We start from the raw sequence: 26,966 nt of genomic DNA, 5'->3' as shown, positions 1-26,966 counted from the left end.
AGGCACTTACTAGCTGTATGATCCTAGATGATGTAATTATGTAATCTGTCTGCCTCAGTTTCCTCAACTGTAAAAATAGAGATCAAATCCCCAATAAACATTTATCAAGTGCCTCCTATCTAATGTTGGGCACTGTGCTAAATTCTGGGAATATGATGAGTAAAAAGAAAGACTGTATTTGCCACCTAAGAATGGCGTTGGAAAGGAAAAACAATCCACAAAAGGAGACCAGAAAGGAAAGACAAAGGAAGAGAGAAATCACCCAGAGGCATCTGGTTCATTGAGTTGAAAGCAGGCTGAGCAGCAGATGCAAAGTGGAGTAGATTAAGTAGAGTTTCTACCCTCTAAAAAGGAATGCATTGGGAGGAGTTTGGTACTCCTCCCTCCAGCCCTCCAATCAGAAGGGGAAAGGAAGGGGAGTGTCAAAGCTTTCATTAGAAAGTGAGATTAAGTGATGAGTTTATCCTGGGAGGGGCAGTTTGTTCCTTGGAACTGAAACCAGACCAAACAGCAGATTCAAAGTGGAGTAATTCACTGCTGCCTCCCAAGGTTGTTGTGAGGATCAAATGAGATAATATTTGTAGAGCCTTTGGCACAGTGCTTGGCACATTGAAAGCAATTAATATACGATTGTTTTCTGTAAACTGTAATTACATTACAGCCTATTTCAGTGTATATTGGTTTAGCAACTGTGCCATGTCAGTAATCTCTAGACTACAGTCCACCTCTTTTTGGTGGGTAGCTACATGGCATAAAGTGCTGGGTCTGGAGTCAGGAAAACTCCTGTTCTTGAGTTCAGATTTGACCCCAGAAACTTACTAGAGATACTGGAGAGCTGGGCTCGTGAGCTGGAAAAGGAAATAACAAAACCACTCCAGAATCTCTGCCAAGAAAAGCCCAAATGGGATCATGGCTGAATAACACAGTCACCTTTTGGTGATACAATTTTTCTTGAAAATGCAGCTCCTAAGGGACTCCCCGTCTTGGTTGCTGCTAGTTTTAGATATTTTCTATTAGTAGGCACTTCAAGGGCTCCTTCCTCTCCCATTTAGTCTAATGAGGGAAAGGAAAGGGGGAACCCCATTTCTTGGTGCATAGATAGTAAGAATCCCATGAGGTGCACTGTCCCCTGTAAAATGAATTTACAGGCCCGAAAACCTAGATTGATAAATAAAAGGTTTACTGTAGAAGTCTGGAAGTAAAGCTCAGTTAGAAAGACACCAGGGCCAGAGGTGACCACTGGATGGGCAGGAACCCTTACATGGCTGGAAGGATACCATGTGTTGGATGGGAGGGCTCCTGCAATGAGGGCGGTCCGGCTCACCTCTTTTATACCCAAAAGATGATGGGCGGTACCCAGTTCTGGCGGGCTTTTCAATTAGCCCAGATCAGGGAGGGCTGGGGGAAGCTGAGCTGAGAGTGGGGGGCCCGGATATTCAAAGGGTGCCTTTGACCAGGATTTGTGAATCAAGGTCAGCCATGGGTTGGACAATTAGAAAGGAATCTTTCAATCCCCATCAAGTCTATTGAGGACAATCTAGCAATGATACCAGCTGTTGATATCCATAATGCCATAAGCCTGTATGCCTCTCCAAAGTTGTCTTTCCATGAAAATTGGTAGGAGGGTCTTGGCTGCTGTTGTAGTACTTTTAAGGAAGTTCCTCAAATATCATTTCAAAAACATATTGCCATTGAAATCATTCTATAACAGATAATTTCTAGATTCTGGCTAATTGCCAATTTATTTGAAATGTTGTTTGATACAAAAAGAACTATATTATGATTAAAGTGTTCAGTTATTATTCTCGTGGAAGTTTTTGTAATGCTACTTGTTGTGTCTTACCTTCCTCCTGTGGTTTCAGTATAACAAGCATCTCCTTTCTTTCAGGTTATACTTTTAAAAAAGCTGTGAGAGAAAAAAAACAACAACTTTTTAACAGAATCTGGAGTGGAAGTAAGTCATGAATTATGCACCCCCTTCCCCCGGGATATTTTTCCATTCACAGAGTCCCACCACCACCACCCCTTCCCGCAAATTTCATGAGTAAGGCCACTAGATTGAGTTCTCAGAGATAGTAGGTCATGATGGCATCCACTGGAAAAGTATCAAAATCCAGGCTCACCTATAGGCTGTTAGACTTGATTATAATATAGTAGATTTAACCTGCCTCACCCCATCTCCTGAGTTTTTCAGACATAGACACACACAGACACACATACACATACACACATACACACACACACACACACACACACACACACACACACACACTCCCTATAATCAGAATCTTATTTCTTTTTTCCCTTTCTTACTTCCAACATATTTAACACTTTAACTGCTTGCTTTGTTCCTTGAATCCATAACAGCATTTATATATGCCTATTAAATATCTCATTTTAAACTAAGTATGATTGCAATCCATGAGAAAAAAACTGATATCTATAAATTATGCAGAATGAAATAGAAAAAGCAAAATATAACAAGGATATATGTGTGTGTGTGTGTGTGTGTGTGTGTGTGTGTGTGTGTGTGTGTGTGTATCTATATATACGTATAATATTTATTTAATCCTGTGCATCCACAATTCTCACACATATACACATAAAAACTTTGTGGACCATTTTCTCTAATGCCTTTCAAAGGCTATTTTATCTTTTGAAGGTTATTTTGGGCATACACAGAATAATGTGGTTAGGTCAAAGGAAATAAAGCTAGATTATAGATATCAGTAATGTGCACATATAAGCAATTTACAAAGTGAATCTAAACTTTAATTTAACCTATTTTGAAAGGTGTGATATGATTTCCAAAAATATCTTTAATTCACATCTTTAAACATCATTTTATAAGATTTTTCTGTCATTCAGATATCAGTAATATCAATTTAACTTTTGAAAGGAGACTACCATCAACTAATAATTCTCCTTTTTTTTCCTGAAGACATTTGAAATGCTGAAATGAAAAATCCTTGTTGGACCTAGAAAGGGAGAGGTTGAGCCATGGACTCCTAGACATTTCAGGCACCAGGAGTACTTGTGGCCAGTGTTTCACTGGAATTTCCAATGGAATGAGTAGAAAGACAGGAAGCTCAGGGTCTAACATATCCTTCCTCTATTCACACTTTACCCAAATGATAGATTGGCAAGATATGTCAGCAACCTCACCCACAACTCCATTTCTACCCACTTCCTAAAAAACATGCCCATTTTCTAATGTTCTTTCCCCTTTTTGTTTACTTAAAGTTAGAAAATAATAAGATTGTGATAAAAAAAGAATTTTAGATATTCCTAAGTGATATTGAAAATATCAAGGAGCTTTCTTAAGGAAAAGGTATTTTTAGAATGTTGAATACTTGATTTGTTTTTCAAATACATAATTAAGTTGAAAAATATTGAAAACTACCCCAGACTCTTGACAGTGAAAATGATTAATTTCAGATAACCATTACCCATTGACCAAACAAGGTAAAGTTTAACATTTATTAGTAAAGAGCTTTATTAAAAGTTGTTGCATGTTAAATTTATTTAATAAAATTATTTCATAATATGACATAAATAGCACTTAGTTCATTTAAAAACATTTAGCAATATGAAAGATTTTTATGAGATTTTTATTCAGGATGGTATTTTACATTATTTTTTGTTTATTTTTATGGTTTTATCAGTGTAAGGAACTGCTGATATAGAAGCTTCCTCCACTGATGTTTCTCGGCATGTCTTTAACTTTTTGAGAGATGCTTCGTGCCCCAAGAGATTGAGGATCACGCAGCTGGTATTTTTCATAGTTATAACTTGAACTCAGTTTTTCCTGACTCCAAGTTCTTGATTCTGTCTGTTACACTACATTGCTATCAATTTTCCCTTACAAAAAGAACATAAAAGAATTTAAAATTTATATGTAACATTTATACATCAACCAAATTTTATTTTATTTTATTTTTGTAATTTGGTTAGGGAAAATAGAACAAATCATCTCAAGAAAGAAAAAAAAAACATTCTATTATAGTGATATGTTTCAGCTTTTTAATAACATTTGAATATGTTACATTCTCCACAATAAATTTAAAGAAAACCTGTAGAAAGGTTGTTAGTTATCAGGCAAATAGTACTTCCCCTATTGTCTGTACCTATTTGCTTCAGGAAATACAATTTTCAAGGATTAAAGGAGGAGGATTTTTCTTCCAAGAAAACCCCAAATGGGGTGATCATCAAGAATTGGACAGAACTGAAAATGACTCAACAAGAAAGAAATAAGAGAGCTGGATACGTCTTAAGAAAGAATATCCTAAAGGTTACTTTTAGGGGAGGAATGGATACACTTGATAATAGGTTTCATTCAAATATCCTTTCATGGAGCAATGGAAAGAAATAGATGGAAAAATTATCTTGGGCTAGTAAGATTCAGATAGTTCTTGACTACCTTGAACAGTTAGATTCATAGATGGTCTAGAGCAATGGTGTTAAAATAGGAATGAGGCCACAAAATGATACATTTAGACCCTTAGGAGCCTCATATTGAGTTAGAAAAACACATATAATATTATCTATGTTTTATTGAATTTTCATTTATTTTGTTAAAGATTTCCCAATCTTATTTTGATCTAGTTTGGGTCACACTCTGGAGTACTATGAATTTCATGTAACCCAGTGTTTGACATCTGTTCTAAATACTATTCTGATTTAAAGAAAGATTTGATGTAAATTAATGAATGGAAATAGGAAAATTGTAACTGGGGAAAAATCACTGAAGTTAAAGACATTGGAAAGAATTATCAAAGTTAAATTCATTAAAACTCATGTATTAAGAAAATGGATTAGTAAAAGAAGTGATTTCAGGGTGCCAAGACAATACAGAGAATTTCAAAAGAAAAATACTTACATGTTGTAGGAACATTAATGAAATAATGATATTATCTATAACCCCCACAAAACTTTAAGCATAATCTGTGTTTTAATTGAGGAGATAGCATGAATTTACATATTTACTCTTTCAGGTGACTATCCCCTCTCCTCCCCCCCCCCCCAAAAATGTGTACAATTTGTTTAATAAACTAAACCATTCAAGGTTAAAAATATACCCTATTGCTTAGAAGTAAATTGGCTTTGTTTTTTCTCTTTAAATTTTTAGACTTCTTGAAGATTTCAGAAAGTCAATGAGTACCCTTATCATTGAAGCTTTTTATGGAGGATCCCATAAACAGCTGGTGGACCTCTTACAAGAAGAGATACAAGATTGCGTGCTTTATACTCTCCCTGCAAAAAAATGGCATTGGAGAGCAAGAACATCTGCCTTGTATTTCTCCCAGAATGTTCCAGTTAGTGATAATTACAGGTAAAAAGAGTTAGGGATGCTTCTGATGTGGGGCTTGCATGGTGATTATATTGAACATGTTGATTCGGTGTTGGCTTTTTGTCTAAATCCTTTATAACCACATTTTTTGTCATAGTGAATTTTATGTCAATTGTTTATAGAGATTGTTGAAGGAATCAGCTCATTACAATAGTGTTGCCATGTGTCACTGTGAGTTTCTAAATGAGGTTGCATCCCCAGACTCCTTGCACCATTTTGTCTTCCCCTTTATTTGGAGGGGGTTTATGTCAGATTAATATAATGACTAAATATATTTAGACTAAATATGTAGAAAAGATAGTATTCAGATAGGAAATGAAAAAGATTATTTGGAGAGTTTTTCAGATTATCATAGATTTATTGTGGATTTTTACTTTCCTTTGTTTACAAGAATGCTGCTTAGAAAGCATGCATTTTTCTCAAGCAGACACAAAATGTGTTGAGGTGATAAATAGAGTTCCTAATGGAAGAAGATTCACACAATCAGATACAGAAGGAAATAGAAATGACGCACCAGTGATGATGATGGAGAGGAAAGTATAGAAGGCTTTTCTTTTCAATGCTCTTTGTATTAGTGTCCTTTCTGCCCTTTTTCTTCTTCTTTGTCCTCTCCCTCATGATGGAGGAGTTATATGGGGAAATAGGGGACATGGGGGGAAGGAAGGAAATCCCTAGTATATCTTCTATTCCCAGGATGAAAACCATAAGTTTGTTAAAAAAAAAAAAAAAAAAAAAGCAAAAAAACAAAGTTTTATACGGTCCTTACTATTTTCTAGGTACTGTGCTAAATGGTTCACAATTATTATCTCATTTGATCTTCAAAATAACCCTGTTAGGTAGATACTATTATTATTTCCATTTTGTGGATAAAGAAACTAAAGCAGATTGAGATTAAGTGACTTTCTTAGAGTTTCACAGCTAGGAAGTATCTGAGGCCACATTTCAATTCAGCTCTTCCTGGTTACTCAGAGCTGCTTTATATTCTTGATTTTTGGTCCTTAAATGAATTCCCATTTGCTAGAATCTGATCTTCTCTGGCCATCCAAACCACTCAGTATTGATTCCCCTTCCTTACTTCCCCCTCCCCCACCAAAGCTTATTGTATTAGGTACTAGAGATATACTTAAAAAAAAAAAAAAAAGAGTACTTGATGTCAAGGAACTTAAAGTCTTCAATGGAGAAATATTATGTCCACAGATATGCAAATACAAAATGCAAAATGTCCCAAAAAATCTTAGTGTATTTTCATTAGGTTTCTGTAACTTAAAACTTAAAAAGTATAACTTTGGGGATGTCTTATAATATGTAAAGTAATATGAGGGCCCTATGAACTTGGTAGAAGTAGATCAGATAATGCCCATGTATAAGAGGTAATACAGTTGAGTTCAGTGTTTAAGGAAGGAAGTAATTATAAGGGGCAAATATGAACACATAGGGATCATCAGTATGGAAAGCCATTAATTTTTAATGGTAATAAATTCATATTGCTGAAGACTTTGGATGGAAAATGTAGCGTCCTTTTTTCTAGTGCTCCATGTTGGACGCCACAATGTAGTGTGCTTTCTAGAGCCCCCAAATTCAGGTGCCAAAATATACCATCCAGACTTGCTCTCTGGGGGATCTCGGGACTAGCCTTGTCTTAGTGGAAGAGTGAAGGAGGCAGGAGACTCACAAGGGTGGTCAAAAATGGAGTGTCCTTATTTCAGTCCTCTCAGCCCTTAAATACTTTGGTATGGTTACATCATTACAGCACCCTAAGTATGTGCCAACTAGAGAACCATTATATCATCACATCTCACTGAGAAAGTGCTAACTATCAGCCCTTTGCTATTGATATGTAAATTCCTCTTACTGTAAGTATCCTTTGCTTCCAGTAGAGCACAGATGGCACGCCCTCCTTGACTTTCAGGAAGGGTGAGAGGCACCAAAGGGAGATGGGAGCCAAACCAGACATTGTCAGCAGGTTCCCTCTGGGCTGAAGGTTCCCCCACTATCTTCGGCCTTCTTCAGAAAAGATTTGAAAAATTGAACATAAAATGGACTGTTTGCTTCTAGGTGTCACAATTCAGGATTGCTTATTTTGATTGTAGTCATTAAAAGAACACTTCTGATTCACAAGGCAGTGAAACTTTAAACAAATACATTGAGCAGAACGGTTTTTTAATTGACAATAATGACAAAGGAGTTTACTTATGAAGGGATGGGGGCAAAAATAATTAGTATTTTCAAGGCCCTGTCATAATTTATCACTTAAGTATAAGTTATACAATATAGTTAATTTTTGATATGTCTTCATTTTACCAGTTCAGCAAATATTTGAACATTAACATTTATCTTTTGTATGCCTGTTTTCTTTCATTTTTGAGTATTTTTTCTAAATAAAGTTATTGTAAATATATATATATATATATACAGTGAAACTTCATGCATATATATATATATATATGTTTACACACACACTCACATACTTGTATGATGTATGTATGAAATGTATATGAATGCATTTAAGGATATATGTGTGTAGGGAATGTATATAATATATTCCCTCTTAGGCTTAAAGCATTGGAGTGTGTGTTTTACCTTCCTGTTCTCTGAAGCATTATTATTTTGGAGGAGTGTTTAAGACAAACTGTTGGTCAATTTCTCTTGTATTAAAAACCTCATCCTTCAGTGCTTCAAGGTCAACAGCTCAAGCTGTCCGGCATTAGCTGTATTAAACTAATAAGACATCACTCTAAGACACATACCTCATTAGTTTAACTTATAGTTACAATGACCTGAGATAACTTAGTTTCAATTTGTCAACTAGTCACCATAATGGGGAGTGGGGATAAGGAATAATAGCCAGTTTAAAACGTGGGCTAAGTTAGCATGTCTACTGATTCAGAGAGGGGCTCATGTGTAAGGTTACCACCTTTACTTACAGCTGCTAAATTGGAATTGAGTGGAGCATCTTTTACAAATGAAAAGTACTTTTATCGCTGCCACTTTTAGCATTTAAACACTTAGGGGACCTCATCATCAAAGGCCACAAAGGTAAAACAATAAAGAACCACATATATCATTATTGGGCTGACAAAATTATTCTAAATGAATAATAATGTGACTGATAAGAGAACATTGACTGGATGTGCATCAGTTATATTCTAGTCTTTCCCTACATTTGTATGTGTTGTTTTTAAAGGCATATTATATAGCAAATGTATTCACAAAGAGTGTAAGTGCATCAGTTCAACTAATCAGGTTGACTCCACTTTATCCTGGCAGGGAGAAACATTCATCACCATGTACATTAGTTGTGGTTTTTTGTTTTTGTTTTTGTTTTTTTTTCTGTTTTGTTAGGTGTTCCAGAAGATTTATCATAGTTTTATTTTTCCAGAGAAATAGGCACTCTTCTGTTATATTGATATTTTTCAGGAAATGTCAGTAGATGCAAGTAAATATTTCTGAGCTTTTTCTGTCTTGAAGGTGAGAGAAAACATACAATTTTCTTTACTGAACTCGTGTATCTCTGAACTAAGCATTACTTTTTGCTTCTCAGCAGATACTTTTTTAAAAAAAATATTTTTCCCCCAATTACATGTAAAAACAATTCTTAACATTCATTTCAAAAATTAAAATACCATTTCCTCTCTTTTCTTTCTTTCTTCCTCCTCCCTTAGATGATAAGCAATTTTATATAGGTTATATATGTGCAGTCATGTAAAACATTTCCATATTAGTCATGTTGTGAAAGAAATCATGTAATTAAAAAAAACTATTTAAAAAAAAGTGAAAAATAGTATGCTTTGTCCTGCTTCAGTTTGAACTCCATTGGTTCTTTCTCTGGATGTGGGTAACATTTTTCAAAGTAATTCTTTGGAATTTTCTTAGGTCATTGTATTGCTGAGAATAGCTAAGTCATTCACAGTTGACCATCATATAGCATTGCTATTGTTATGTACAGTGTTCTCTTGATTCTACTCTCTTTTCTTTGTATCAGTTCGTATAAATATTTTCAAGTTTTTCTAACATCTTGCTCATCATTGTTTATATCACAGTAGTATTATGTGGAAGAGCCACTCTTATGTTGAGAATCAATGTGAAATGGGGCATGAGTGCTGGCTCTTGAATCAGAGTACCTGGGTTCAAATCCTGACTCTGCCACTTATCACCTATATGTCCTTTCTTCACTTCTCTGGGTCTTATTTTCCTCATCTGTAAAATGAGGAGGTTGGACTAGTTGACCTTTACATCTTCACAGTACAAAATCTATCACTCTATGAGATAAAATCAGATTTTTCTTATCTAGTGTAACTTAGTTTCTCTATGAAGTATTAATAATATTATTGTCATCATCATCATCATCATATTCATGCCTTTTCTCTGCACATCCTCTGTGCCTCTCGTTGTAGGCATGAAGTAGCCATTTAAATATTTGTTCAATTGAATCTTGTTATTAGTCTGCCATTCCTGATAGTAATTAGGATTGTGATCATATCCTAAGGGTAAGAGTATAGCCTTTTTTTTTTTTTTTTAAGCTAAACAAAAGTTCAGCAGAGATGTTGAGGTATAAGGTGATTTATCAGGTAAGTTTTGAATATTAAGGATCTTTTCTCTGATAACTTAGCAATTTCTATAGGGGAAACGACCCAAACCACAAAAAGATTCCATGCCATAGAAAATGAAATTCTTATAAAGTATGCTAGTGCCGAATGATATTTACCATGATTTTCTGTATAGATATTAAACCAATAAGTAATTTTTAGTGGTCTGTATTTGATATGCCGCTTTTGTGGATGCAATTATAATCAAATTAAATGGTTATGGCTAAATGAATAATAATAATAAAGGATGTGTACCTGCACATTTTCAATAGTAAGACAAATAGTAAAATTTTACTATTTTAATTTTACATGTCATAAATTAGTGTTCAGGAGAATTATTTTAAAACAGTTCTAATCAAGAACAGTTGAAGTATATTCCCTTTTATTATTGTACCTCATAGTTTAGAAAAGAGGCGGGACAAGTAATGAAGTGATGCTCAGAGCAGGATGTCAGACAGTTATTCTGCATTTGTACAGCGGATGAGAAAAGAGGGATTGGGTTTAAACTGAAATGAGATAACATTTTATGAAACAATAAGGAAATCCATTTTTGACTAAAGAAACATTAGATATTACAACCAACTACTAGATAAAGTTGTGGCTTCTCTATTCTTGAAAGCCTTTAAAAATAGGATAAATTCTGGATTATAAACGTGCTTGCAGGAAACATGAGTTACACTGAGATAAGCTCTCCTGGTTCTTTTGGACTTTGTGACTCTGTGTTGTTCTTATTTCTCTTTAATAAAAATCACTGTGGTTTCTGCACCCTAAAACACTGTTGCTCATTTGGATTTTGGTTGTCTCTTAATTAAGTTTCTTCTTCTTCATACATGATTCTTTATATATCCCATCTTTGGGTTTTTCCCAGGCATGGAATGCATTTACTCCTTAGCTCATCAATACAGAATCAATCCTTTTCTTCTTTCAATACCCAGCTCAAATACCACTTTCTATGTCACAGCCTTTCTGATCTTAACTCTGTTTTCCCCTTTTTTCTTTGTATTTATTCTCTTTATGTTTATTCTGTATATGTCTATACATCCATTTTTATGTCTCTTGTTGAAATGTTAAGTCATTGGAAATAGGTAGTGCTTCTTTTGTTCTATTTGTACCTCCAGCCTCTAGTGTAGTTCTTGACCCATAAGAAACGCTTAATAAATGCTTGTTAATGGAACTTCCTGTGCAATGATACCTTCTTCTCATTAAAAAACCTTGGATTGAAAAAAAGTGAAAAAGGACTTCCCCATTCTAGGAGCTTCAGAGCTCTTTATGTTCTTTCTTTCCAGGTCTTCCAGGAAAAAGCAATATTAAGAAATGTGTGTGTGTGTGTGTGTGTGTGTGTGTGTGTGTGTATGTGCACCTGGGATGTATACTCCAAGTGGCAACTCATTTCTGAGCACTCATATTTAAAAAAACCAACAAAAATCTGTCACATTTCTAGTTGTATGAAAATAGTATATAAATCTTCCTAGAGGTTTTTTAAGTGTGTGAGCAATATCCTATAGTCCTATATGCCCTGCTGGTAGGTGGCCATAACTGCACCATACCAATTGTAGACCAGGTTATATTATTATGAAACATAATATATTCAACAATAAAATGAAACAATATAAAATATTGAATAATGTGAAATAATATGAAACAATAAAAGTATATCCCTTTAGACAGGGGAATTCTCACCAGCTGAAATCACCTCAAGTCTTGTTTAGGGCCACGTGGTTGAATGGAGTGGATCTTTTGTTTGCAGGTGTGAGAGCCCCAGGAACTGAGATCACTTCTGGTGTGAGGGTGTAAATTATTTGAACAGCTCTGTGAATATCCTGAGTTATGGATCATTCATAAGGCACTTCATTGCTTAGGAGAAAGACAGCTTGTTTGCTTCCTTTACTAAGTGGTTTCCCCATTCCTTGCTACAACACTAAGGGATGCCTTTTTGTCTTTTGACTGTCTTTCCCCTCCTCCCCTTTTGTAGCCAGAACACACAGCCTTCTGGCTTTTGCATGCCCCTTAAGGCTCTGTACACAGTATTTTCATCTCCACAAAGTCCCCAGTGATTGAATGTATTGTTCAATTTAGCCGTCTGGACTGCTTTTTGGAAATTACACTGACCACAACACAGCAGACATACAGTAATCCTAGAAACCAAATAATTAACCACCCAGTTTTTTCCAATTAACATATACATACATACATACATACACACACACATGCATACAGACAGACACACACACACAAGTTAAAAGAATGGCTACACTTTTAATAACCAAAAGAAATCCTTCAGCAAAGAACTGAAAATTAGAATTGTTACAGTGTTCCCTGAAGGAAGATTTCAGGATTTTTGTTTTTGTCTTCACTTTTCTTTGCACTCTTTTGTCATTTCCTGAAAGAGGGAAAATATTCCAGGGGCAAAATAAAAGAATATGTTGCCAGAGAATGGAATTGTTAGTTTATTCGCAGCACAAAGTACTAATTTAGAAGTGTTTATATGCTTAATAGCATGTACTATGAAGCCATTGTGATTCAAGGGGTTAAGCACTAGAATGCAACTTCAAAATCATATTTTTAATAGATTTTTTTTGGGGGAAAAGCGTATGTATATACATAGTCACATATATCATATGAGATTCTATACAGCCCCCCAGGTAACTGTTCATATGGATAAAAGATATTATTTGTAACAGACTCTGGCCCTTAAAGTACCTCTAGGGTAAATGTTCAAGCATATTTACCCTTTGAAATTTGACAACTATATTTTAAAAGACAAACTGTATGTTTATTACACTTTTAGAAAGAACAAAATATCATTATTTTTAATGAATGGAGAGGTGAAAAAAATGACAAGCCAGAAATGAATATAAAATGTACTGTTCTGTAAAAGACCCCTAGAAGTATAATAAGGGCCTGCATCATTTTGCTTTTCTAAGGAGCATGCTTATTCTTGACATCTTATTACTGAAGCTGGTAGTCAGATCTAAGAATGTTTCCCACTCAGTATTTTAAGACAGAATTGTGTGTGTGTGTGTGTGTGTGTGTGTGTGTGTGTGTGTGTGTGTGTGTGTGTGTTAGGCCAAAGAGGATACCAGCTAATTACAATGTAAAATTGTTTATGTTTGTTACCCCACATTAAGGGAAAAAAAAGTTAATTATTCAACTTTAACAAATGAACTTGGATTTCTACTAACATAATTTCTGAATTTTTTTGCATTAGAAATATGCTTGATTTCTGCTTTCTATGAGTTTATAATCTAGCTAAGCACAATATAACCAGACACACACACAAAAGAGTTAGATAATAATATATAACACGCTTGGATTTGAAATATGGAAGAAAAAATCCAGTGTGTATTCAGGCATAGGGAAACTTCATAAAGTAGGTAGAATTTGAGTATGGCTTTGAAGAATAAATATAATATCTATAGGTGGAAAGATAAAATGATATTCCAATTGGGAAGAATGCCTTGGAATTTGATATTTTGATATATTCAATAAGATTTCTATATCTGAAATACTTTCTTTTAAGAAAATAGTAGGAAAGGGGGCAGCTAGGTGGCGCAGTGGATAGAGCACCAGCCTTGAAGTCAGGAGGACCCGAGTTCAAATCTGGTTTCAGACACTTAATACTTCCTAGCTGTGTGACCCTGGGCAAGTCACTTAACCCCAATTGTCTCAAAAAAAAAAAAAAAGAAAGAAAGAAAGAAAGAAAGAAAGAAAGAAAGAAAGAAAGAAAGAAAGAAAGAAAGAAAGAAAGAAAGAAAGAAAGAAAGAAAGAAAGAAAAGAAAAGAAAATAGTAGGAAAGATGATTGGTGAGATCATATTATGCAGTTTTCATTAAACTTTCTGAGAATAGAGCAAGTCTTTCCTCTTCTCTTTGTATCCCTAGCACGTGGTGTATCACCTTGTTCTCCAGATCCTTAATAAATATCAGGTTGGATTGGATGGAAAAAGGCAGGCAGAGTTTTTAGCTCAGATTGGAAACCGTAGTATGTGGAATGTTGTTGTTATTGGGTTTTATTTTGTTTTGTTTTTTAGTAAAGAAGGGAGAACAATAATCAAAATAATGTTATAAGAAGCTTCTGTAAGCTAGTTATGGCATACAGAATGATTTGGAGGAGATCAGATTAGGCACGAAGTGATGATGACTAAACTAGAGTTGTAGATGTCACAATGAAGAAATGGATCCATGAATCATAATGAAGAAATAATCAGTTCCTGTGTCTGAGGGATGATGGGATATATTTGACTCTTCCAAATCAGAATCAACTATTACTAGAAGTAGACTAATTCTTTTGGTTTATAGCCAACCAATAATATTGATAGCAGCTTTATTTGTGGTGGCTAAAATCTGGAATCAATGGAGACATCCAGCAATTTAGGAATGATTGAAGAAATTGTAGAATATGAATGTGATAGAATATTCTCCATTATAGAGAGTTGATGAATTTAGGATACAGAATGGGAGCAGCTAGGTGATATAGTGGATAACACACTGGACTGCAGTCAGAAAAATCAGGTTCATGAGTTCAAATCTAACCCAGTAATCTCTACTGACCTGGGATGTCACTTAATCTCATCTGTATTATGAGCTGGAGATGGAGATGGAAATGGCAAGCTCCTTCAGTGTCTTTGCTAAGAAAACCCCCAGATGAGATCACAAAGAGTCAGACATGACTGAAATGACTGAACAGCAATGAGACACCTATACTTTTGCATTTAGGCATTGAGAGAATTTATTTTGCTTAACTATGCAGACTTAAAAAAAAAAAAAGTTTGTTTGTTTTTTTCCCAGTGGGAGAGAATAGATTTAATTTTTTTTTTTTTTAATTGAGAATTATGGGGTTGGGTGAGTCTGTAAGTTCAGTGTAATTTTTAGTTTGAACTTTTACTTTATTAAAAGAGGTCTCTCATAAAATGGGCATAATCTGTAAATGTTTATACTGTAAAAACAATACATATCAATAATTTATTTTTATTTATTATTTTTTTTAAGTTTACAGCCAGCCAGAGTGAGATTCCACAGTATCAAATATATGCTACTAGTTAGTGGAGGTGCTGGGAATAGAACAGCTCTCTCTAATCAACATTCAGATATAGTAGATATAAGAGAGGGATGATTCAAATATGAGTATTTTAGTTAATTTGGTTCATGTGGTTCATGAATAGGAATAATGTGAGATGATGCTAGAAGGTGAGTTGTAGTCATATGGTAGAAAACCTTGAAATTAAGTAGGCCAAGTATTTCAAAAGATCATTGGATTTAGAGTTGGGATGGGCCTTAGAGAAATTATTTAATTCATTTTTCTCATTTTTACAGATGAAAAAACTTAGAGCAGTCAAGTAACTTTCATAAGTTCACATAGTAAGTCTTACAATCAGAATATAAACTTTTGTCAGCTGAATCTAGAATAATGGATAATAAACAAACCTGGACAACACACACACACACGCTTTATATTTTAAAACCCTATCAATGAAGCTAGTCAGAAAATGAGAAAAGCCAGGAAACCTTGAGTGGGGAGAGGCCAGCATTCTTTGCATTAGAACTCACAATGGGAAGATCCTTAGGTTTTTGAACATAAATAAGTCACATTATTCGAATGCACAATAGAAACATTATTGGGGAGTCCTTAAAGTTAATTAATCATAAAATGCTGATGAAAGAAATCATGTAAATTCCTCATATTTCTCCCGTTAAAAAAAGAAATTCTTTTCATCATTATCTTCCAGATGACTCAATGAGTTCAACCTATTCTTGATTTACAGCATATAGACCACAAAAGTAGAACACCCTTTAGCATCAACAATGGTTAGAAAGTGGGAGATAGATACTTCTTCATTAATAAAATAATACATCATCTGTTATTCAGGTCAAAACAGCAGACATTAATAAACACCTGTTACATTTCAGGTACTCTGCAAAGCCCCTGAGATTACCAAGACCCTTTAGTCAAATTAAGTTAGCTGTTTTCTTTTAAAGTCCTTACTATGTTCCAAAGTACTGTATTAAACATGAAGGATACTACTAGAAGCAAAAAAGAAAGAATCTCTGCCTTCAGGGGACTGTCCTGTCATGAAATATATATTACTGTTCCTACAGTTTGTTCTCCTGATTGGTGAATTACTCTTTGAATTTCCATTTTAAAGAAGTACCCAGGACAACCATTCTTCTGTCCTTTCCTAGCTTCTGACTCTTCAGGCTTTTTCAGTGTGCCTACATATTTCAGTTCAGGTGTTGTTCCTTCGTTGAACTGTTGAGTTCTCCCAGTAAAAATAGATCAGGGATTTTTTATGCACTTATGAAGAGTCAAAAAAAAGCAGAACTTGGGAAGCAACTTATAGAATTATTCCCATTATGTAAATAAAAAGAACACTAAGAAGAAACCAATGTTTGTGTGATTGTACTTATCAATCTTGACCTTGGAAAGAGGAACTCAGCTCCTTTCCTTCATTTGAGAGGTGGGTGCTTTGAAGTTTGATGTTTGCTTATTATTTGAGTAACTGGAAGGTATTGCCTATATTCTTAGATGTAATTGTTGATTTTTCTCATTTATTTTTCTTCGTCACAAGGTAAGATTTACTGAGGGGGGACTATGATATATCTGACAGTGGCTGAGTTATAAAAATAAAAGCTATTAATTAAATTTGAATTTTAAAAAGAAGATGAAGAAAAATGAATAATCGGTTTAGTCATTTTTATTTTTCAAACACAATGAAAAATAATTTTAGAAAATCCAAATTTAAAAAATTAATTATCATTTAAACAATTTTTTTGGTGATAGTCCTATAATTTCTTCTTCTTATATATTGTTTCTTGCCTTTACTTTGCAGCATTATTTTTTCTTTCTTGCCTTGAAATTCTCAAAATTTAGATTCCTTTCTCTATATCTTTGTGTATAGATAAGTATAACTAGTAGGATCATAGATGTGATTTCATTGATGTAGAAAAGTCTTGATAAACTAACTGCCTCTGTCAATGTAGATAGGGAATTGTTAGTATCTGAGATACTAAGAGGTCAATTGACTTGTCCTGGTCACATGGCCTTTATGTATCAGAAGTTGAATTTGAACATGAAGGCAGTTTTTTCCATCTCTAACACCGGTTTCCTATCCAATTTCTATCCTAATCCAATGTTGTTTCTCATATTTAAATATATATTCTGCCTTCTAGGAGGAGGAGGTTGCTGTTAAAAAGTCAAATCAAAATGTAGCATTATAATTCCAAAAAGTTGGGAATTACTTTCATATTTGGTTAAATAAAACACAAAAGCTCTTAATGTTTAGTAGTCATACAGTGAGTAGCAGTGAAATGCAATTAGAAGCATTTTTATGATAAGTTATCTTTCCCTTGTCTCTAGAATATTTAAACAAATTTATGGCTTTGTTTTCATCATTGTTCAGAAATTAAGAGAGGATCACAGGTTAAATAAGGGTCTTTGATGCTGAGCACTCTGAAACTTAAGTGTTGTTTAATATATTCATAGTAGAAACATATACAGGTTACATATTTTCTCTGCCTGCATTTGATAATTTAGAATGTAGAGTGAAAAATGAAAGAAAAAAAAAAAGGAAGTGGAAACAGTGGCAATTTTTGAACTGAACTACCTGAAAAACATTCAAGTCTTTGGAAATATGATCTTAATATTTGCCTTTCTTCAATCAGTTTCATTTTCGATAAAATGTTGGCAGATGGCAGCGATCCACTTAAACAGCGATGTATTTTTTTTACTTTTTCCTTCATGGAAAAAAGCTCCCAGAAAACTTTTGTTCTTTAATATGTTCAGCATGCAGGTAGTTTTAAGTGCATTAGCCAGTATTAAACCATTTTTCAACTGCAGTTCCTAATTAGACGTCTAAATCTGAGAGGAATTGTGGTAAGTCTCCAGTCTTTTAGAATTATTAAGAAAAGAAAGAAAGTTTTGATGATAGACTTTCAATTCTCTTAATTCCATGCGTTAGCTTTCTTTAGCCACAGAAATTAAGGAAGTTGTATTATCATTGTGTTTCTCAACCGCTATGTGCTAGGAAAAATTCTGTCAGATATCATCTATTTGGCAAAAGCTATAGAATGTGTTATAATCTATACTGTCATCTATAGTATATTTTATAACAAGAATAGCAGAAGTTAAAACTTTAGTTACAAATTTCAAGATTTAGGATTCAAATGGGCGTCACTGCTGGATAGAATGACATGTCATAGACATATTGAAAGTCAGTGGGCAATCTCTTGGTACAATTGTTGCATCTTGATTCTGTTTAACTCATTTTCTTTTTTGCAATGTAGGGGAAAACCCTTTATTCCAAAACGGTACTATATGAATCACCTGAAGTTTTAGTTTATGCATGGCTCCTAATAAAATGTCATGAAATTTTAATGGATGATTCAGTATTTCCTGTAAACAATTTTGAGTCCTTAGTCTCTACTTAACAATAGTTACAAATTTTCCTTTTACTTCTTGGTTAGATATATATAGATATATATATATATATATATTTTTTTTTTTAAAGATAAACATAAAAAATATTTTTAAAAGAATAAAATGCTTTCCTTTACTTTTTCTCATTCATATTTTCTTATGCTGCCATTTTTTCTTTAATGACTAATTTTTTTGTCTTTTCATAATTACAAACCACAGGGTAATCTTGTGTGTTCAAATGTTGACTAATCCTAAATTACAAATATGTTAGATTTAGAAATGTGAATTTCTTTAGGATTTGTACTTACCTAGGGTTGTATTGTCCAATATTTAACTCCAAGTATATTTTTGATTCATTCTTATACTTTTCAAAATACTTGGTTATTCATATAGATCAACCCAATGTTGAGCTAGTTAGGAATTTCATCAAACTTCTGTTTTACTTTCACTGATATGCTACCAGATTTTTAAAAAGTTAGCTTTCAAACAACTCCTATATTTAATAATAATAAATATAGTATTTATCATAATAATAGACATTATTAGTATGATCAAAGAGATGGGACAATATTTCAACATTATTAGTATGATCAAAGAGAAGGGACAATATTTCAACTGTTATTTTTCAAACATTAGAATGGTTTCTCTGGATAAGGCACATTAATAGTCTTTTTATTTGAAACCGCATCCAAGAAATTACCTTTTAAAATTAAATCAAAATTTTAGTATGATTACTCTAACTTTTACTTGTTAAATTTTTTTTCTTTACAAAATAAGAGCAAAGTTATTAATTTGTACAGTTGTATGCTTAGTGGTGCTCATTCATGACTAGCTGTTATGAACAAGAGTAGCATTTCATTCTAGGAATAAATGGTTTTAACTCCCTAACTCAAGGAATTATTTCAGTTTAAATTAATCAACTTTATTAATTGACTATTGCTTCCAAGTATTGTACTAGATTCTGGAGAACACAAATAGCAACACAATATTGTCTCTGCCCTCACCAAAGTTACATTCTATCTTAGAGACATCTCTGCTTATATATTTTGAAAAATCAAATTATATGAATCAAAATATGTGCAGAGATTTTTCAGAAATTCTGTCTCATTCCTCCTCCAGCTGCAAAAAGGTAAGCACTATGATATGCGCTATACATGTGAAATAATATAAAACATTTCCATAATAGCCTGTTTGAAAACAAAGCAAGAAAAATAGAGAAAGTGGGGAAATTATATTTCACTTTGCATACAGAGTTCATAAGTTCTCTCTCTGGAGATGAATAGTATTTTTTTAATCATGATTATTTTGTAACTGTCGTAGATTGTTGTTTTGATCAGAGGAACCATTTTTCACAACTGATCATCATCCAACATTGCTATTACTGGGCACAATAACCTCCCAATTCTTCTTGCTTCACTTTGCATCAGTTTACATAGGTCTTGCCAATTTTTTTCTAAAAATCTTCTTCCCTTTGTTATTTCATGTAGAGAGTATCACAGTCATATGCTACAATTTGTTCAGCCATTCCTCAACTGATGAGCATCCCCACGATAAAAGTTGGTCTTTTTTTCTTTTTCTGTGATCTCTTTGCAGTACAGACCTAGTAGCGGTATTGTTGGGTTATAAAGTATATACAAGGGGAAAAAAAAAAAAAGTATGTACAGCTTTATAGCCCTTTGGGCCTAATTCAAAATTGTTCTCTGGAACAGTTGGACTACTTCACTACTCCACCAACAATTCATTAGTGTACCTATTATTTTCTCTCATCCCATCCAGCATCTGTCCTTTCTGTATATGAGGCTATATCTCAAGTTATTATAATTTGCCTTTCCTTAATAGTTGTTTAGAGCACTTTTTCATATGAGTATAAATACCTTTGATTTCTTCTGAAAACTGTATGTTAGTATCCTTTGACTATTTATCAGTTGGAGAGTAATTCTTTTTATAAATTTTACTCAGTCCTACATTCATTACATATTTGATAAATGAGGCTTTTATCAGAGAAACTTGCTATAAAACTTTTTGATATTACTTCATTGTTGTTTGATATCTTTTAGCCAAATGTAAGTTTACTTGATTATCCTTTTTAATTAGGTCTTTTTTTTGCTTGTAGTTTGAGATATGATTGCTACCCTGCCTTTTTTTTTTTAAGTTTAGCTGAAGTGTATTATATTCTACTTCAGCCCTTTATTTTAACTCTGTGTGTGTCTTACTGTTTCAAGTGTGTCTTTTGTAAACAAGATAATGTTTTTTCTGCTTTCTTATCAAGTTTGCTATTTTTTTTTGGATGAGGTCATTAAAATTCATATTCATAGCAATAATTGTTTCATTTTTTCCCCTCCACCCCATTTTCTTCTATTTCTTATTCTTACTCTTTTTTTATCCTACCTCTTCTCAAAAGTCTATTTTGCTTCTATTACCTCCCTTAATCCAGCCTCCTTTTAATCATTTCTCTTTTTTCTTATTTCTCCCTCCTATTTCTCTATAAGATAAATTATATTTCTATAAACAACTATGACTATATTCTTTCCTCTTTGAACCAATACTTATGAGAGTGAGATTAAAGCATAAGTACCAGCCCCTGCCCATTTTCCCCTCCACTGTAAAACCTCTTCCTCGCATACCTTTTTTATGTAAGACTGTTTACCCCATTTTATCTCTTCCTTTCTCCATCTCTCATTGCATACTTCTTTCTCACCTCTTCATTGTTTTTAGAGATCATTCCAATATGAATGACTCTCATCCATTACCTTTATTTATGTAAACTCCTTTTAATTGCTCTAATGATGATAAATTTCTTAGGAGTTACATGTGTCTTCTTCCCACATAAGAATGTAACCAGTTTAACTTTATTAAAACTTTTATGATTATTCTTTCATGCTTACCTTTTTATGCTTCTTTTGAGACTTATTTAATATTACATTTTCTTTTCAGCCCTGGTCTTCTCAACAAGAAGGCTGTAAATCCTTTGTTTCATCAAATATCTATTGTTTGAAATCTGAATAATTACACTTAATTTTTCTGGATAGATTATTCTTGGTTAAAATCCTAGCTCCTTTGCTCTCTGGAATATCAAATTCCAAGTTCTCCTTTTCTTTAATGTTGAAGCTGCTAAATCTTGTGTGCTACTGATTGTGACTTCAAAATATTTAAACTAATTCTTTCTGGATGCTCAAAGTTTTTTTTTTTTTTTTTTTTTTTTTTTTTTTTTTTTTTTTTCCTTTTTCTTTGACCTGCGAGCTCTGGAATTTGGCTATAATATTTCTCAGAGTTTTCCTTTTGGGATTTCTTTTAAGAGGTGAATGGTGAATTTTTTCAATTTCTGTTTTACAATCTAGATCTAAGATTTACAATAAGTCCAGTTGTCTTTTTTAAGTCTTATTTTCTTTATTGATGTTTTTGTTGTTGATTTTTGTATACCTCTTTTACCAATTTTCTTTTCATAACTTTTTATGTCACTCTCATTTATTTTTCCACATTTTCCTCTACTACTCTAATCTCTTTCTTTAAATCTTCTAGCAATTTTGTTGAACTTGGATCCAATTAGTATTTTTCTTTCTTTTTCTTAAGTGCATTTATTTTTAGTACATATTATTTTATGAATTATATTGGGAGATAAAGATCAGAGCAAAAAGGAAAAAAAACATGGGAAAGATTTATCTTAGTTATCTTTTGTTTTTTAAAATAACAAAACAACAACAACCAAAAAAAAAAAACACAAAAAAAAACCCAGAAAAAGAAATGAACATAGCTTGTGTTGATTTACATTCAGTCTCCTAAGGTTTTTTTCTGAATGGAGATGAAATTTTCTGTCTAAAATCTTTTGGGTTTGCTTTGTATCACTGAACTACTGAGAAGAACCAAGCCTTTCATAGTTGATCATCACACATTCTTGCTGTTATTTGTGTACATTGTATTTCTGGTTCTGCTTATTTCGTATCAGTTCACGTAAATCTTTCCAGGTCTTTCTATAATCAGCTTGTTCATCATTTTTTAATAGAGCAATAATATTCCATTATCTTCACGTACCACAACTTCTTCAGCCATTCCCCAAGTGATGGGCATCCACTCCTTTTCTAATTTTTTACTACCACAAAAAGAGCTGCTGCAAACATTTTTGTACATGTGGGCCCTTTTCCCTCCTTTATGATTTCCTTGGAATACAGACCCAGTAATGGCATTGCTGGGTCAAAGGGTCTGCACAATTTTATAACCCTTTGGGCATAGTTACAGATTGCCAATTAGCATTTTTCTTTGTGGCTTTGTCTGTAAGCTATTTTCCCATTGATGTTTTCCGAGGTTATGTCTTGGTCCTCTGACAATATAGTAATTTTTTTTATGGCTAAGTTCTTTTTTGTTGTTGGTTGCTCATTTTCCCAACCTATATTGTAACTTTGAATTTCATGTTAAAGTTGGGTTTTGCATATTTGGGGATAGGGAGGCAGTTTCTCAAGCTTCAGGCTTTTTCATGGTACTGTTTTCAGAGGCAGTTCTGGGATTCTGGAAGTTTTGGGTGCTTCCAAGGTAGTGGGATATAAAAAGAAGTGTGATCACTTCTCTAGTGGTCTCCACTTTGCTTTGAAACTTCAATCAAGAACCCCAATTCCCTTATCAATTCCTAGCATTCCTCTCTACCCTCGAACTGCCAAGTAGAACTCTGTATTGGAAACAGAATTGCCACTGAGTGCTGCTCGGCACAGTGTCCCCTGGAATGTCTTTCTCACCATTTGTCCAACCCTTGTACTCTAAACTGTAAATTCCTGAAGGCACTGTAGCTGCTATTGCTGTCACCATATGTGGCTCTGAATAGGTCTCCACCATGGTGTTGAAGATGTCTCTTGCCAATCTCCTAAATTTTCTTTGGTCAGAAAAAAATGTCTTGTGTCTAACCTTTTGGTGACTCTGCTGCTCAAAATTTAATTTGAAGTGTTATTTTAAAGTTATTTGGAGGAGAATGTTGAAAGCATTCAACTGGCTTGCCTTTAATCCTCCAACTTGGCTCTAGCTTAATCCAGTATCAAATTTTCTAACATAAAATGAGAAGGGTGGTTTTGGAACACAGACTTCTAAGAACTGGAAAGAAGTGTAGAATTTATAGATGAAACTGTGACCAGAGGATAATTTTAATTACTTGCTCAGGTCACACAGGTAATACATAATGGGTCAGGAATTCAAACATATATTCTCTCCCAGGACATAGCACAGTGCTTGGTCCATAGTAGGTAGGCACTTAATAAATGCAAGTTGACTGACTGACTCCTGACAATATACCAATATTCTTTTAATCACCAATTCTAATGATTCTTTCTTGTTCCTTATCTGTCTTGATTTCTTTTAGCTTTTGATACCATTGAAAACCCTCTTTTCATTAATAATCTCTTTTCTCCAGATTTTTATAACATTGTTTCCTCATGGTTTTCCTCCTAATGTCTGACCATTCCTTCCCCATCTTTTTTTCCTAAATCTTCAGCCAGGACAATATATTAATTATGGTTTCTCTCAGGACTAGTCTTGGTTTCTTCTCTTTCCCCTCTAAATTATTTTAATGATAATGATTCTTAGATACAATTATTCAACACCAATCCCTCTCTCATCTCCATTTTTACATTTTCTATTGTACAATGGACAGTTAAATTGTTAAACATTTAAAACTCACTAAGTTCAAAACAGAATTCATTATTTTTCCTCAAAAAATTCTTCCCTCCTTCCTAACTTCCCTGTTACTGATCAAGAACAACATCTTCTTTCCAGTTGCCCAGACTTGAAATCTTGAGGGCATCATTCTAATGAACATTTCTTTAATACCTCTTCCTCCACCTTTCACACCTTCCCAATCCATTCTTAGTTGCTAAACTCTTTCATGTATACCATGTATACCCTCTTCTCTCCTATGGTAACTACCATCACCCTGATGCAGATCCTCATCACCTCATGTCCAGACTGATGCAAGGTTCTTCTAGTTGTTCTCTCTGACTCAAGTATCTTTTTATTCTTGTCTGTCTTTTACTCAGGTATCCAGTTTCTCTTCTCAAGTCTCACACCATGTCATATTGCCTCTTTTCCTGTTTGATAAAGTTCTACTGGTTCCCTGTTATCTCCAAAGTCAAGCATAATATCTTCCATTTATTTCAGATATAAAATCCTGCCTGTGCTTTGAGTCTTTAGACTTCACCACCATGACATTTTGGAACTCCCCTCAGCCCCTTTGGACTAAATTTGTGGTATCCCTTTACCATGCTAGCCCTCTTTTCTCATTAATGAGTTCTTTTTTGTTGTTCAATTGTTTCAATTAGGATTTTCTTGGAAAAGATAAAGTGGTTTGCCATTTCTTTCTTCAGTTTTTATCTGACATCTAATAAACAGGGTTACGTGACTTGCCCAGGGTCACACAGCTAGTGTCTGAGGCCAGACTTGAACTGAGAATTCCTGAGTTTAGGCTTGACAGTTTATTCACTCTACCACCAAGCAACTAGTTCCTTTTAGGATCATTCTATGCATAGTATCAGGCAGGTCTCATATTATTATTCTGTCAGCTGTGATTTTAAATATTTAAAAATGATTTTAAAATATGGATTGTAAGATGCTACATCCCTTCCTCTTATCTTTTAAACTTCCTTATGTGTGTTGTTTTTTACCCTTTAGAATATAATCTCTTTGAGGGCAGGGATTGTGTTTTTGTTTGTTTGTTTTGTTTTGTTTTTTTCTAGCATCTTCATTCTCAGTGCTAGGCATACTGTTTGGCACATAGTAGGTGTTTAATAAATACTCCTTGACTTGATTATGATTCCTAGACCAGTGTTCTTTTCCTTGCTCCAAGCTACTTCATTAAATGACTAATTTTTGAGTTATTTACACTAAGATATTAATAGAACTTACATATTAATTGTTACAAGTTGATTTTGCATTTTTGACCCCTTTTTATATTTTCCTCTTGTTCACAGCATAGCAAATTGCATTGCATGGCATTTTATTAAAGTTAACAGTTTCAAAATTCATGTTATATCTTAACTTTAAAGAAGTTATAGATTTATAATAGTGTAAAATGTATATACTTCTGTAAAGAGCTGAAACTCTGAAAAGGTATGCTTGAATCAGACAGAGAACACTTAAGGCTAATTACCTATTTGATATGAGACAATGGGTCTATACATGTTTAGATGAGGTGGTGATGTGAAGGTGCTCCTCATCATTGGTGCTTGCTGAATGTTTTTGGTGGTGAGATAATTGTAGGTAAGGATTGGAGGGCTGGGGTAGAGAAGTCAGCATCATTTGGCAGCAGGAGGAGGAGGAGAGAGGCTGGAGACTCCAGACTCTAGAATCCAGGATACATCTTTGGCAAGCTGCTGTAGCAGCTTGCCTGCCTCCTTCACTTCTCCCCCTAAAGACCAAGAACTTTGATTAATCCTGACTCTGACTGATCCTGAGTCCTTCAGGGAGCTAGCCCAGACATTTCGTACTTCATATCTGTATATAGTAGTTAATATTGTTCATTGTTTAGATAATAGAATTAGAATAGTGAAAAACTTAAGGAAATTTTACTCATGTAATATTTTTGTGACTTTGGCATTTTTTGAAATGTCTTTCTCTTAAAACAAAACATTTGCAAATTTGTTCCTCAGTTTTTCAAATCTTTCCTCCTACCATTAAAGACATAGAACTCTTTCTGTTATATCATTTAAATTAAAGGTCTATAATACTCTATCACTTTTGTTAGGACTTTTCCTTGAAAACTTGGCATTATATGCATAAAATAAATAGAATAACTAATTCTATATATTTTAGTATACTTTTCCTCTATTTTCCTATATTTTGAAAATTTTGTTTTGCTGTATTTCAAAGATAGTTTCTCAGTAGTATGGAACATTCTCTCTGTTAGGAAAAAAAAGCTTCTGTCCATAAAAAGCTTATTAAAGAGGTTAAAGTGTTCCTGCTAATTAAGGAAAAATAATTGGACAGATTGTTGTTTTGTAATAACTATTTTCACTTTTTCAACAGATTTTCAAAATAGTGAATTTTCTTTTCTTAGTAAACATAGAAATTTCATTTCTCCCTCACCTCAATTTTATTTCTGATTTCTCTTATTTTTCTTTTTTAATATCAAGAACTGTTTAGGTCTGTTGTATTTTTTTTTAAGCAGTTGTTTATTCATTCACTGATCTGTACACAGCATTTGAAAAGGTCATAGTTATTGTTTGCAATATCACAAACCCTCCTTTGTATCCTCCCTTCCAAATACATACCCCCACCCCAATCAAAAATTGACTTTTTTGGTCTAAGTCTCCTTTCAGATTTTCTGATTTGATTAGTGAAGTGCTTCTTATTTTATTTTCTGAATTTCACATTTCACATAGAATGTTTAATGACTGGATTTTAAGAACTGGTGGTTTTAAGAAGAGAACATAGGATCTTAGATCTAGAACTAGAAGGAAATTTGGAAGCCATTGAATCCAGTCCCTTAATTTGACAGATGAGGAAACTGAGGCACAGAGACATTCAGTAATTTTTCCAGGTTCACAGAATTTAGAAATATATGAGGAAACATTCTAAATCCAGCCTCTACACACCATGCCATAGGGGTCATATAAATATGTTAATCCTGTTGAAGAACACAGATTTTG

At 33.6% G+C, this 26,966-nt stretch overlaps 1 protein-coding gene across 18 annotated transcripts in view; it reads left to right on the top strand.

Annotated features, from left to right (window-relative positions):
• Nucleotides 1-26,966, top strand: part of GTDC1 (glycosyltransferase like domain containing 1) — a 564,348-nt gene that overhangs the window by 151,152 nt on the left and 386,230 nt on the right. For 12 of the 18 annotated variants that reach the window (XM_074302060.1, XM_074302050.1, XM_074302045.1 and 9 more), the window contains 2 exons: nt 1,889-1,954; nt 5,129-5,332. The exons of the other annotated variants lie outside the window; for them this stretch is intronic. In XM_074302060.1, coding sequence (XP_074158161.1) covers nt 5,154-5,332 — 179 coding nt within the window. In that variant the 5' untranslated portion in view covers nt 1,889-1,954; nt 5,129-5,153. The remainder of the gene's footprint in view (nt 1-1,888; nt 1,955-5,128; nt 5,333-26,966) is intronic. 18 annotated transcript variants of the gene reach the window in all.

Source organism: Sminthopsis crassicaudata, chromosome 3, assembly GCF_048593235.1.
Source record: "Sminthopsis crassicaudata isolate SCR6 chromosome 3, ASM4859323v1, whole genome shotgun sequence".
In the NCBI taxonomy this organism is placed as follows: domain Eukaryota; kingdom Metazoa; phylum Chordata; class Mammalia; order Dasyuromorphia; family Dasyuridae; genus Sminthopsis; species Sminthopsis crassicaudata.
This window is presented reverse-complemented; position numbering and strand designations above follow the sequence as displayed.